This window comes from Dasypus novemcinctus, chromosome 18, assembly GCF_030445035.2.
Source record: "Dasypus novemcinctus isolate mDasNov1 chromosome 18, mDasNov1.1.hap2, whole genome shotgun sequence".
Classification (NCBI taxonomy): domain Eukaryota; kingdom Metazoa; phylum Chordata; class Mammalia; order Cingulata; family Dasypodidae; genus Dasypus; species Dasypus novemcinctus.
Window position 1 is genome coordinate 12750036 of NC_080690.1, and position 13518 is coordinate 12763553.

General features: G+C 34.8%; 1 protein-coding gene across 1 annotated transcript in view; it reads right to left on the bottom strand.

Moving 5' to 3' along the window:
- CNTNAP4 (contactin associated protein family member 4) overlaps nucleotides 1–13518 on the bottom strand; it is a 299921-nt gene that overhangs the window by 11907 nt on the left and 274496 nt on the right. Inside the window, exons 18-21 of the mRNA XM_058279681.1 lie at nucleotides 11871–12110; nucleotides 9224–9448; nucleotides 7641–7774; nucleotides 6668–6755 (exon numbers count right to left, since the gene is read on the bottom strand). Coding sequence (XP_058135664.1) covers nucleotides 6668–6755; nucleotides 7641–7774; nucleotides 9224–9448; nucleotides 11871–12110 — 687 coding nt within the window. The remainder of the gene's footprint in view (nucleotides 1–6667; nucleotides 6756–7640; nucleotides 7775–9223; nucleotides 9449–11870; nucleotides 12111–13518) is intronic.

Here is a 13518-nt window from a genome sequence, read left to right on the forward strand (position 1 = left end):
CATTGTGAACAAATTACTAAAAGAAATGACATCAGGCTGTCTGTCTTTTCAGAAGGAAGAGCAGAAAGAAAGGATTGTTTCTCCCCTTTCTCTAGTCCTCATTTCCACAATGAGGATGGGCCGTAGGAACTCCAATCACTCTTAAGGAGCATTAGTAGCAGATATCAAGCAAGAGGGGTGATATTTAGGTAACAATATCAAATTGCACTTTGATGGCATGGAAACCATCTCTAACCCCTTATTACACATAATAGACAACAGTAGGAGAATTCGAATTTCACTGCTCATATTCTGATTCCCCTATGGACTATTGTCACTGACCTGTCCAGTGTCTCCTTGCTGTGTCATCCCTCCACCTCAAAGCCCTAAATCCACTCTTCCATCAGGCATTCTGTCTCTCTTCTATCAACGCCTGCTTTAATAAACTTACTGACTTACACATTAGCATTATGGCTGATCATGGCTTTATCTTTTGCATAAACCTAATTAAAGCATATTTCTAATTAAAGAAATAGACAATTGCTTTCTCCTTTTTCTTTTAGAAATTATTCTAGTTTTCTCATTGTATAAAGGTTTTCAGATTTGTCAGCTAATAAGTACATAATTTGGGATTTGCGACTATTGCTTTTATCCTATGATATATTTTTTAAGTGTTTTACTCTGCTTGGTTGCCCAAAGAAAGGGATGCGTGTGACATAATTTTAAGAGGGGCATACTTGCTTAGAGGATGCATGTACTCCTGATTATATGTGTTTCCAATAAAATTCCCATTTCTACCTAATCACTTGCTCTATAATTAAAATGAGGTAATAAATTTCTTTTGGCATCATGAATGTTCTTTGGGTTTGGGACGTGTCACTTCTGATCTATATTCATTCATGATAAGGAGAAAAGCTATTTTTAAGTTTATAAGGATGCACAGTTCAAAATGATATTGCTGGGAAGCAAATGTGGTTCAACAGATAGAGCATCCGCCTACCATATAGGAGCTCCAAGGGTTCAATACCCAGGGCCTCCAGGCTCGTGTGGTGAGCTGGCCCATGCGTAGTGCTGTTGCACACAAGGAGTGCTGGCCCACCCAGGGATGCCCCCGTGTAAGGGTGCCTCCCACGCAAGGAGTGGCCCCTGTACAAGGAGAGCTGCCCTGCATGTAACCACAGCTCACCCAGGAGTGGTGCCACACGCACGGAGAGCTGATGCAGCAAGATGACACAATAAAAAGAGACACAGATCCCACTGCCGCCCAATGAGAACACAAGCAGACACAGAAGAACAAACAGTAAATGGACACAGAGAGCAGATGACAGTGGGGGTGGGGGGGAGAAGAAATAAATAAATAAATCTTAAAAAAGAAAAAACGAACTCATAGGGTAGCTAAGAAAAGCTTTAAAAACAAAAAGATAACGACTAAAACCTCCATAAAAAGGAAGTCACACTATGCACTGAAGATAGTCTATGACATTCTAAAACAAATCAACCTGATGAATTAAAAATGATTTTTAGGTAGTTTTCTTACTTTTCTTCTAATTTGCTCTTCTCTCCTAAAATTACTTTTGAAATAATATGTACATTATCTTAAGAGTCAAGTCACAAGATTCTTATAAAATTCACAAGGCTCTTAGGAAACTAGTTCCCCTTTCTGTCTCACCTCTGTGCTTGAAGAAAGTTTTGCATAAAGTATTCCTGCCACTTTGGAATTGTTCTTAACGTTCTTGTGTAGAAGTCCTTTTCTCTGCTGACAACAGATTTTATTTACATCTGGCCTAAGTCTCCACTGCTATAATCAGAGTGTACCGCCTGGCTCTGCTGCCTCAGAAGAGAGAAATTTTTCACTTCTAATATACCAAAGGAACAGCTCAGCATGGGTGTAAAGGACAATTGGACTTTTACTTTAATAAAAACATAAAAACATTCTAGCCCACAAAGGTATCCAGATATAAACACAGGACTTACTTTTACAGTAAATGACAAGTAAGCAAAGCAGATGTAATGTAGCCTATTGATTACAGGAGGATCTGAACTGAGCTACTTGGCTGCAAATCTTGCTCTTCCCACCATGGCTTTGAAGTTCCAATATGTTGTTATTGCCAAGTATCAAGTCCTTATGTATTTTAAATAGAAAGGAAGATAAACAGTGATAGTAATCTTTATTTGGCCTTTGAGCAGGAATTTTTATGCAATTTTATAATGGGTTCTATTAAGGTATTTCTTAAAACTTGGCACATTTTCCCACGACAGGCTTTAAAATTTTTTTATTATGCAATGCTGTATAATTAGATTTTATCAGGTGAAAGGACTGTGAGCCAATAAAAGTTTATTAGAAAAACAAAATAGCTGTATGCCTCCACAATTTCTTTAAATAATTTCATTATTATATTACTATAATAGTATATAAGTTTAGAGTAAATGTTTCTTTTAAGGGAGTAGAATATAAAAATTGACCAAATGTGTTTTTTTTTCTATTTTTATTTAGAGTTAGAATTTACCTACATTTTAAAAAAATAGACAAGGAAATAAATTTCTCACATTAAAACTGTGTCTCCTATTATATCTTTTCGTATACTCAAGTGAGGCAGTTTGCAGAAGTCCTCAGTTAAACTTTCATTGATGTTCTGCATCCCACATCTGTGGAGCTCTCTTTAGAACCATAATTCTTCAATGGGTTCTCTCCATTCTACCTGGCAATGCTTGCCCTTCATTTCCTAAGGTTGATAAACATGATTGCTTTTCATGTTTTTATGATTCATTTATTTTTTAACCCAATAGAAGCAAGTCAGAATACTAATTATACAAAATTAGTCACAGAAACCAAATTTAGTAAGAGTGCATATCTTGGAACAGTGTTTTAAAAGCACATATACCGGAATCAGATATAAAGCAAAAAAAGAAACCAAAAGAGTTTGTATCTAAATTAGACGTATTCTTACATCCCTTATAGTAATCAGTGGAAAGATTAAACTGATTGGTCTTCATTAAGGAAAAATACTCAGAAATTCTAAAATGATGGAAGTATTTTAATTTGGAGGGTGATTTGGAACTACTTTATTTAACAGGGGTTATTAACCTTTTTTGTTCCATGGACCTCTTTGTGCGTCTGGTGAAAACCACAGACCTCTTACTAAGTCCACACTGTACTGTCTATAGTGCACCAGCAAGTCCCCACAGGAATAACCCTTTTTTGAATTTCAATTCAAGCTCATGGGCCCCTGGTTAAGAACCCCTAATTTAAAGCACATAGGGTACATTCTACTCAACTGGATACATGTGAACATTTTGTTGTAATGATCATCTGTTGCAAGATGCAATGTCTCCCTGGCTGAGCAGCATTCTGTATGTACCCGGTAAGTGTACTAAGTATGTGCTGAATAGATGGACCAATGAGCCAAACAGGTCACACAAAAATGGAAACCATACTTGATGGGAATGTGCCTCCAGCTACAGGGAGAGTAACTGGCCAAGGCCCCCCCACTGCTGGGTTCTGATATTATCCCCAAGCTTGTGTCAAGGCCGGCTGCCCATGGGATGCTCCCAACCAATGGCTGATGATAGCAGAGATTCTAAGGCAGCCTTTTTCCTGACCTTGGCCAGCTTTGGCTAAAGGACTCCCTGAGGGCTTTGCCAAACATTTTTTAGACTGCACAGCCATGTGGGATACTTCTAACTATCCTTCTTTTTCTCCCTGATTCCAGTGCAGAGTTGCATAGCTGCCTGATGGCTCTGACAGCCTTAGCAAGTTCCCACCCCAATTTTCTTATACAGGTGTTTCCCTTAATGAAATGTTCACATTTAATCCTATCTTGGCAACTATTTCTTAGAGGACCTGAACTAATACAGTAACTTTAAATTGAGCAGTTCTCTTTGGAAAATTAACAAATCCTTTTGTCACCATCATATTGACCTATTTTATTATAAATTAATATACTACACTAAAATATAATAATATGCTACATAACATTTTACTATAAATTCATATACAACAATAAATTTGACCATAAATTATTATTAGCATTTGAATTACATATGATTTGAATGTAGCATTAGCCCTTAGTCACAGGCTAGATATATTTTTACTTATATGATTAGGAGAATGAGTGATTCAGACTATAATATTTGAACTTTAATCTTATTTTTCAACATGAGTGATATGCATTTGAATAACATGCAATTCTTGGATAAAAACGTTAACATTTTTAATTCCCAACTAATCTCCTTTATTCATTTATAAGAAGGGAAACAAATAATTATATAGTGAACATTATTATTCTGTTTGATCATTACAATCCTCCACAAAAAAATGCAAATCATTTTCTCAATTGTTTTTATAATATATTTTACACATTTCTATTTGCAAAGAATGTTTCCATCAGTAACTCTACCATTAAATTTGAAGATATAATTCCTTCAGAAATATGATTTTTGTCAATATAATTCATCAGTGTTAAAATTTTCTATCTTGTATTATACATTTCTATGGCCATGTCTCATTTCCCCTGTTAGACTGAGGTGCTCTTGAGATCAAGAGTCGTATTTATTTCTTTTTTTGTCTTTATTTTTTTAATATTACATTTTAAAAAATGAGGTCCCCATATACCCCCCACCCCCCTCACCCCACTCCTCCCCCCATTGTAACAATCTCCTCTATCATCATGAGACATTCATTGCATTTGGGGAGTACATCTCTGAGCACCGCTGCACCGCATGGTCAATGGTCCACATCATAGCCCACACTCTCCTACGTTCCACCCAGTGGGCCATGGGAGGACATACAATGTCCGGTAACTGTCCCTGCAGCATCTCACTATCGGTCACAGTTTCTGCTATAACTTGCACAAGAGCCTACCTCACTAATACGTCTACTGAATATAAATGAGAACATGGTCAGCTACCGTTCCACTCATCAAGGGCATTTATTCTATCAAAGCATAGTTCTGACTGAGGTTGGGGAAACCAGGATTCCTTTGGGACAATCAGTTATACATTCTTTTATGACTGTGTATAGCAAGGATAGTTGCAGTTCAAGGTAGGCTTAATGGAGGACAGAAGAGGGAGCAAAGTCCTCTGTGAGCCTGATGCTCAACAAGGAGATTTTCGAGCAAATAGTCCTACTGCCAAGGACCTGCTGCCTCACCCTTGGTTGCTGAAGGTCTCTCATCCCTTCCCTAACCACCTGCACACTGACCTCCCCCACAACTGAAAGCCCTAAGGAAGGGGATGGGCCCTGAAGTTAGGACTATCATTTTCTGAATACTGTTTCTGCTGCCTAGAAACACCTATGTTACAAGTTCAGAGGTAAATGGCCAATTCATGGAGACCAGTATCCTCACTGCTACAGTGGCCTGAAGTAGCTATAAATATTCACAATACTGAATACAAAATAACTATGTATTTTCTTTTTTGTTTTAACCATTGTTTCTATATATGTGAAGTTAAGGCCAAAACTATTAGTCACAGGCATAGGAAAAATGTGTATATTGTCTTATCTGCTATTAGGACATCAGGGGCCAGAGTTTGACTCAGTTTTAAAGCTACAAAATAAAACAGAATTACCATTCCATGCCAAATTATTATTGACTATATATGCATCCTTAGAGCAAATAATATGAGTGCCAGTCTTAAATAGTTGGATTTATATAATTAGCACTATGAGACTCACTTGGAATTTTTCAATTAGGCTGCCAAAAAGTTAAACAGTACTTTGCATATATATTTTATGTCCACTATTACATACTGAAAAAACATTGCAATTCATGATATTTCCCACTGTTTGTTTGGAGAATAAGAGCACATAATTTTTATGCTCACCATAGTCCTTGAAAGCCTATAAATATTTATAAACTTAACTATTAATCTTTTCAAGGGCCAATATTTGATCATTCACCCATGGGTTTAATCAAACATTCTCAAGATTTGGATATTATGTACAAGGAATGATTAATCGAGGTACAAATAACTGAAAAGGCCAAAAAATAAAAGATCCCATTTACTATATTGGGCAAAATATTCCAATTTGTGTCAAATATCAAGACAATGAAAATATTACAAGAAGCACTTCTCTCCCTCACTGCCTGCTGCTAAATAATATGAAGTACCACTGCAATTTATAATTTACTTATTACTAAAAAGAAAATCCCTTTTTAAGAGTCATTCCCCTCTTTGAATTTAGTCCTTGTTGGCAAGTGATAAAAGCATAAAAAGAAGGAATGCAGATGTATTTGGATGTTAAATGCCCTTCTATTTCTATTTCAGAACTATTATCAAAAGAAGTTGACAAATATAAATAAGAATAAAACATGTAGATTGGATTTTAGCAAGAATAAATGTCAACTACAATATCTCAACAAGACAGTACAAATATATGATTTATTATTTATACCTTTATAGTTTGATATTTTAGAAGAGTGAGAACACTATCTTGTTTCACTTTGCTCAATTGACACACAGCAGAGACCAAGTGGGACATTCTGACCGTTGCAGGATGCTTGCTCATCTTGCAATGCATATGCCTCTAAGAAAGTATGGTTTCTACCTTGAGTGTCGCTTACTCCACAATTAATAAAAGGCAAGAAATTTCTTTTGGCATGATGAATGCCTTTTGTGTTTGGAACACGACTCTTTCGACCCATGTTCCTGCATCACCATTTGGGGAAAGACCATTCCTTCTACTCACCTAAAATCCTGCCCAGTACAAGCGATTTGACTGCACTGAATTCTGTACCTGAGGAGAGGTGGACTTGACTCCTTAAATTCTCGTCAATCTACAAAATTGTTACATGTGATACAAACATCCGAAATTGATGCCAAGTTTGTTGAGAAGAGAACACATTGCAAAGGAAGACAAGAGAAAATGATAAAATAAGCACTTGTTAGGTTATCCCCAGAGGCTTAATAAAACAAATATTAAAGAGCCATTTATAAATGTCAATGTTATTTTCTAAACTATTCCTATACTACCTTCAGATACCACTCCACCCTACCTTCTATGAAAGAAAATTTTTTATCTCTATGATTTACATCAATTTACTTTTTCTCACTTTATAAGGAATCAAAATTGGTAAAGCCAATAAAAAAGAATAAGTTATTTTTTGTGTTGGAACTTTTACTTAGTTTGGGATTTTTACTTGAATCATGAAGCTAAAAAATGTGCCTCTTTGTAAAGGTCCAAAACATTAACACATTTTCTTCAAAAGGTATGGTAGTGAATTCCACTTTCTCTGCTATAACTCAAATCATTCTTAGAAATTTATTGTGATAGTACAATTATCATTTCCTGTGTTGTAATTTTTGCTACATTTTTACCCTTCTGATATAAACTTGTTTCTATGAAGTTCTGATAAATCCACCAGTAGTAAGCTATTATCAAGTAGACAGCATTTCCCTACTGAGTAAAGAGAAACAAATGAGGGAAACTTGAAATTTTAAGTAGTCAAATAATAATATCTTGGATGGAGTCTTACTACTTAAAAAACAACAACAACAACAACACATTTTATGGTATATCTGTAACTGTGGAGAACAGCATTGGAAGGATGACTTTGTTTATTATTTGTTTATTATAGTTGTTATGAATTTTGCTTTAAAAACTACATGTTGGGGAGTCAGAATTGAATCAATGATTGCTGCTGTTGAACTTACTATATTACCTCAATGAAGATGACTCCTTCTTCTCTGTTAATCTTTATGTGGTGAAGTTGCCCATCGGCCATGTTTTTAAAATCAAAGTTAATGACATCAGGATCTTGAGAGTGATTTAGCTTGTATCTGATCTGCAAACTTCCTAAAGTGAAAAAAAAAGTGTTATTTTTTAGTTAAAATTGTACTTTTAAAAAATAACCAATAAAAACTTAAGAGTCTTTTTGTTGTTGTTATTTATTCATTTCTGGTGACAAAATGTACAGTAGTTCACTTGGATGTACCCTATCTTCACAATTCCTAGCAGATTCTAAGTGAAATTGCACTATTTTAAAATTCAAGACCAAGTTTTTGCTAATAAGTAATCTTTATTTTCCCTGCAAATCTTCCATTTTTTTCTTTCCTAAAAGTCAGTGCAGATTTAAATATGTGCAAATCTTTGCACTAGCCTCCAACTTAAAAAAAACTTTAAGACTTAGGATACTATATTATTAAATATCAGACTGTGGAATATTGCAGTGTCATTGAGTTCTATGATTTTATATTTTATAAGTTTATATTTCCCACCTCTAAAACATAGTGAACCAAAGGAATTGCTATAAGCAATCGTAGTTATACTAAAAATGAGATATATTTCCAAGTGGTCATGGTCAAAGACTTTGAAATGAACAAGGGTGAAATCAATGCTTTTAAGCCAAACTCACTATAAGAATTAATTCTATCCACTTATTTGCATGCAGAAATGTCAATTAGTTTACTCCACAGGATACCCTCTAATTTAACAAAGAAAATACCCTAATGAATAAATAAGCCACAATTTCAGTAGGTACAGTGAAGGTAAATATGCTCAGAACATTTAAAAAATTTTTTGATATTCATTGTTACTGAGTCTTATCTGATATGTAATTATATATTCACATATTTTATACTTGTTTATCTTTCTAATGCAAATAGAGATTTATTTCTAAAATTTTTATATTTAATTTGGATTTGGGGAAGAAAAATAGCAGTGTTTTCTGTGACAGTTTTCTGTAGCATGCACATTTCCTAATCTACATGCCATTATATCATATGGATGTACAAACATTTCCCATTACTATTTTATTGCCATTATTAACACCAACGATTTTATCTTATGGAAATTTTCTTATACATACAACTGGCTTATTAACACCCTTTCAGTACTTCTTTACTTTGCTTTGAAGGTAACGTTTGCAATGCACAACTAGGCACCTTATTTATAAATGAACTGCAAAACCAATTTTGATTATTTATTTGGAGCACTAAAGAGCGTCTATCAATAACAAAATATAATAATAAATCATTTAAATTAATAATAAAAAATAAAATTTCACATCAAATATTCAAAATCATCAAAATTATAAAATTAAAAGGCATCTTAATAATTTAAGAATCCCTTTAGATAAAACATATAGGATAGTGCTGAAAAAAAAAAACAAAATACATATTTCTAAAAGGCAAACTTTTTTGTTTTTTGTTTTTTGTACTTTGAGAAGCAAGAACATGGGAATGATTCATAATATCACTGACCTAATTCTAAGTCACATTTTGCTCTCATCTAAAAGGCACTCACCATTTTTGGCAATGATGACAGAAAGGTATTCTTTATAAAAGGAGCTCATATAAAGCAGTAAACTTGGTGTTCGTGTTGTTCGGAAGCTAAAATTGATCATTTCTCTGCTCAGCTTCATATCACCATGAAATGAAGCAGCATGGGAGCTGGAGTTTTTACTTAAGGAATAATTTTCATGAAAATTATAAATCACAGATGAGCCAGATCCAAAATATGCAGAAATCTCTGAAATGACATGCATGTTTTGTTATATTAAAATAATTTAAACATAAGGTCTTGTTAATTGATATTTTAAGACTTAAAAAAAAAATGAATTCCATAGATATAAGAAACAAGCCCAAACAGAATCTAATAATGCAGAAAATGAATAGAGCTCTAATGATGGTCCTTGAGATGCATTTATCTTAGAATTGTATATAGTTAATTCACTAGTTTAACTTAAAAATTGAAAGCATAATGCTTTCCTTTCTGAGTTCAGCCTTCTTTATCTCTACTCCCTTACCTTCGATTTTCTTGTATAAATTTTAACTTCCATCTATTTTTATGTAGATAGAATGCACTCATCTTCTCTACTAGCGTTGCTGAACAATGGGCTCACTGCCCAATGTGCATAGATGTTGATAGTGTGACACTGGGAGTTTGAGGAAAGAAAGATTTATTTCAAGGTTGACCAGCAAGGAGACAGGAGGCAAAGCTCACATCTGTCTGTCCAAACTGGGTTTACATAGGGCTTTTACATATTTTAAGGGGCTTGGGAGGACAGACTATACGTGCCAGTGGATGAGCATGCGCAGAAGCACTACATGCTAGCTCGTACATCATGTGACAAGAAAATGGCATCCTTAGCATGTTCTGTGGGGAGGGGATCTGAGAAATGGACTACTTTAGGTTAAACATAGCAGCGAATGCGTAGGTCCTCAGCTGGGAAATTTTTACAGGCTGGTTAAGGCTGATCTCTGCCGATATCAGGCAGTTTGTGGTTAAGCGATTGTGGTAATTTATGGGAGAGGGGAGGTTAAAGCAGCTTGTGATAGGGGCAGAGAAAGGGGGAAGCTTCCATGGTTTCAGAAGGTAGGAAGGAAGGAGGTTTGAGGGACCCTCTCACCTTCCAGGATCCACAGGCAAATTTCTTTTCCTCGATGCCTAAATATTTTCTCATATTTATTGTGTACTACAAAAAGAAAACTAAGTTTTGGATAGGTATTAGCATTAATCTCAGAAAGGGAAATAGGTATAGCAGGAGTCGTCACTATAAGGAAATATCTAGACTCTTAAGTCATTCTGTGAAAGCATAGTGTGTTATTTGATATGAGCTTAATTTTCCAAATGTGCACATGCACACACACACATAAAACACATACCAAATACATATGTATAAAAATGAGGATTATGGCAGATGGTATAATTAATTAGTTTTGGATCCCTGAACCTTGCTTTTCTCCATTACTGGAAAGAGCCAGCTGTTGAATGTGTGCATGATGCTTAATGGTAATATAGAAATGTTTTGACAACCTCAGCATCTCAAATTTTAAAATCATTTTTATAATCTATAATATAATTTTACATCCAATATAATATGCAGATGCAGAGTAACATTCTTAATTGCACTTAGCAAGATAGACTGGAAATCATTTGGATTCAGAAAATGAAGACTTGTTCTTACAAAGAAAAGGTCACAATGAATTCTAACTTTAGAAATGAAAAGTTCCCTAGAATGGTTACAGAGATACTTTATTAACACAGGTTGATTTTAAGTTATAAGCAATTCCTGATAAAATTTAGAGGATGTAAAAAGTGCACTTTTGCCAAATTTTTGTGAACTAATCCTAAATACTTTCTTTGCAAATCAGGAGTTGCTCCAATCTGGAGCCAGTTTTTGTCAGGCTCCTTCAGGAAAAGGTTTGATAGCCAAGGGACATTTAAATAAGGTAACTGAATTTAAAAAGGATGCCAGTTTTCTATGCGAACTATGAAAGCATAGCAAATATTTTATATTCTGAGAACCCTGACCCAAACACTCAACAGTATACTCAGTCCCTTCCTTTTTTTCATGACATAAAGACAAACTTAAAAAATACAAGACAAGTTTGTCTCAATGAATGAGAGAAGCTTAAAAATATTCCACCATTTTACTTCAATAACCTACATTCAGCATATATAGGAAAAAAAAACAGTATACTTTAATACACATCAATATTTAATGGAAAAGGTATTTACACTCCAGGCCAAAACATTTGCTTGGTCAAAACAAAACAAACAAAAATCACAACATATTCTAAAATTTCCTTGCATTAGTTAACATCATTAACAAAAATAACAATAATGTCTTTAATGGTTTTAAAATAGATATCTGTCCCATGGGGCAGATTTTTGACAGCCATACGGTTGAAGAGAATCAATATTAAATAAAGCAGATAGGATAGATAAAATTTAAAGACATCTAGAGACAACTATTTAGAGGATATATTGTTTGTCAAGAATTGAATCAAATATCTAACTGATGTAATATGATTGACATTACTTTTCAAAAGAAATTCAGAAATGGAAATACATCTGTTTCAAATAGTAACACAGGGACAACAATGCCAGAAGTTTTATTCATATTGGATAAGTGTTCTCATTATAAGATATCCCATGTCACACTTACCATTGCTGCAGAATGGCCCTGCGTATGCAGAGAAGGTACAGTCACAGGAGAACCCACTGGGCTTTTCTCTGCATTTTCCTCCATTGTGACATAACTTTCCATAACTGCTGCAATGTCCTCTACAACCTGGCTCCACTCCTGGAGTCACTTTGGCCCTTTCTTCTAGATCCAGGGCCATCCCATTTAACTGCAGAGACCGAATGCATCCCAGAAAGCCTCTCTGTCGGGTGGCTGTTCCACCTAAAAGGGAAATACTGCAAATGGAAACATGTTCCTAGGTGTTTTATTCAGGATTTAAAGACCAAACAAAATTGAGGCCTTACACAGAATGGCAAAAATTGTGGTTTGTCAAAAGTTTAATTACCAAATATAATTTTGGAAACACCATTTATGACCAAATATTAAAATACTTTAAAAGGATTTTAAAAAATTAAAAATTGAATTTGGCAAATACTTGTTTTCTAAAACTATATATTAACCTTTAAAATTGGAAAGATTTTTATGTCAGACTCCTATTTTAAAGAGCAAAATAAAGGCCAGACCTTACTTTCATTCAAAATAACAGTGATTGATATTGGTATTTTTATGTAAAACTAATTTCCTTTGGAATTTTAAGTAAGCCTGTATTTATGGGTAAGTGTGGTTTGCCCTTCATATTGAAGCCAGATCCTACTGCTGGTACAGTTTTAATTCAGTGAGAATTTTAAAGGAATCCTTGAATTCTAACTTGACTCAATGTTGCAATGATATTTTGGTTGATTATTCATTCATCAAAAAGATAAGGATTGAGCTGCAGACTATTTGCTATTTTCTAGCATATTTCTCAGTGACTTTTTTCTAAAGGTTGGTCTAGTGCTCATTGGTATTACTTGGAAGGATTCTCAACAAAAAGTTCAGAAAGGGAATTAATGAAGAAAAGAGAGGGAAGTTGGAAGAGTGAAACCAAGCCATAAGATCTTTCCCAAGCTCCACCTTAATGTTTCCCTCTCTCCTGAGACCACAGTAGTGTAAACTTTACTGAATAACATATAACATGTATTTCTTAAGTCACCCTGGAACAGATTTACAATATTTGAGTGGGATCACACCTTTCCTAAGGCAGAGATTCTCAAGCTTTAAGTACAAGAATCACACGGAGAGCTCCTTAAAAACGTAGATCCAGTAACTCACTCCAAGATTCTGTGGGCTGGAAATGGAGGTTGTGAAAGGACAACAGACTCACAGGTGATGCTTATTCGGATAATCACTTGACCACCATTTTATTAGCACTATCTTCATCGGAATGTAAGCTCTAGTTGAACTTTCACCTGATTTTGTATCCAGGAATTCCATAAATGAATGCTCAGAACTTGAAGAGGGAAGATAGTGCCCTAATCTGGAGAATCTAGGCAATTCTACTGAGAGGTAGTTAGATGGTTTCAGAGACTCTAAAAGAAACGTCTTCTCTGATCAGATGATGCGGGCTCTTACCACCAAGATCTTGTAATGGCTGTGTGCATATTCTCTCTTCCTAGAGCATGGTCACTCACTCTCTCTGCCATAACTAACTTTGGCTAGCCCCTCAAGCAGCCTTAATTATTTTTATTTTTCCTATTCATTTTTGTTTTGTTTTGTTTTTGTTTTTGTTTGCTCTGACATGCCTCCTTTA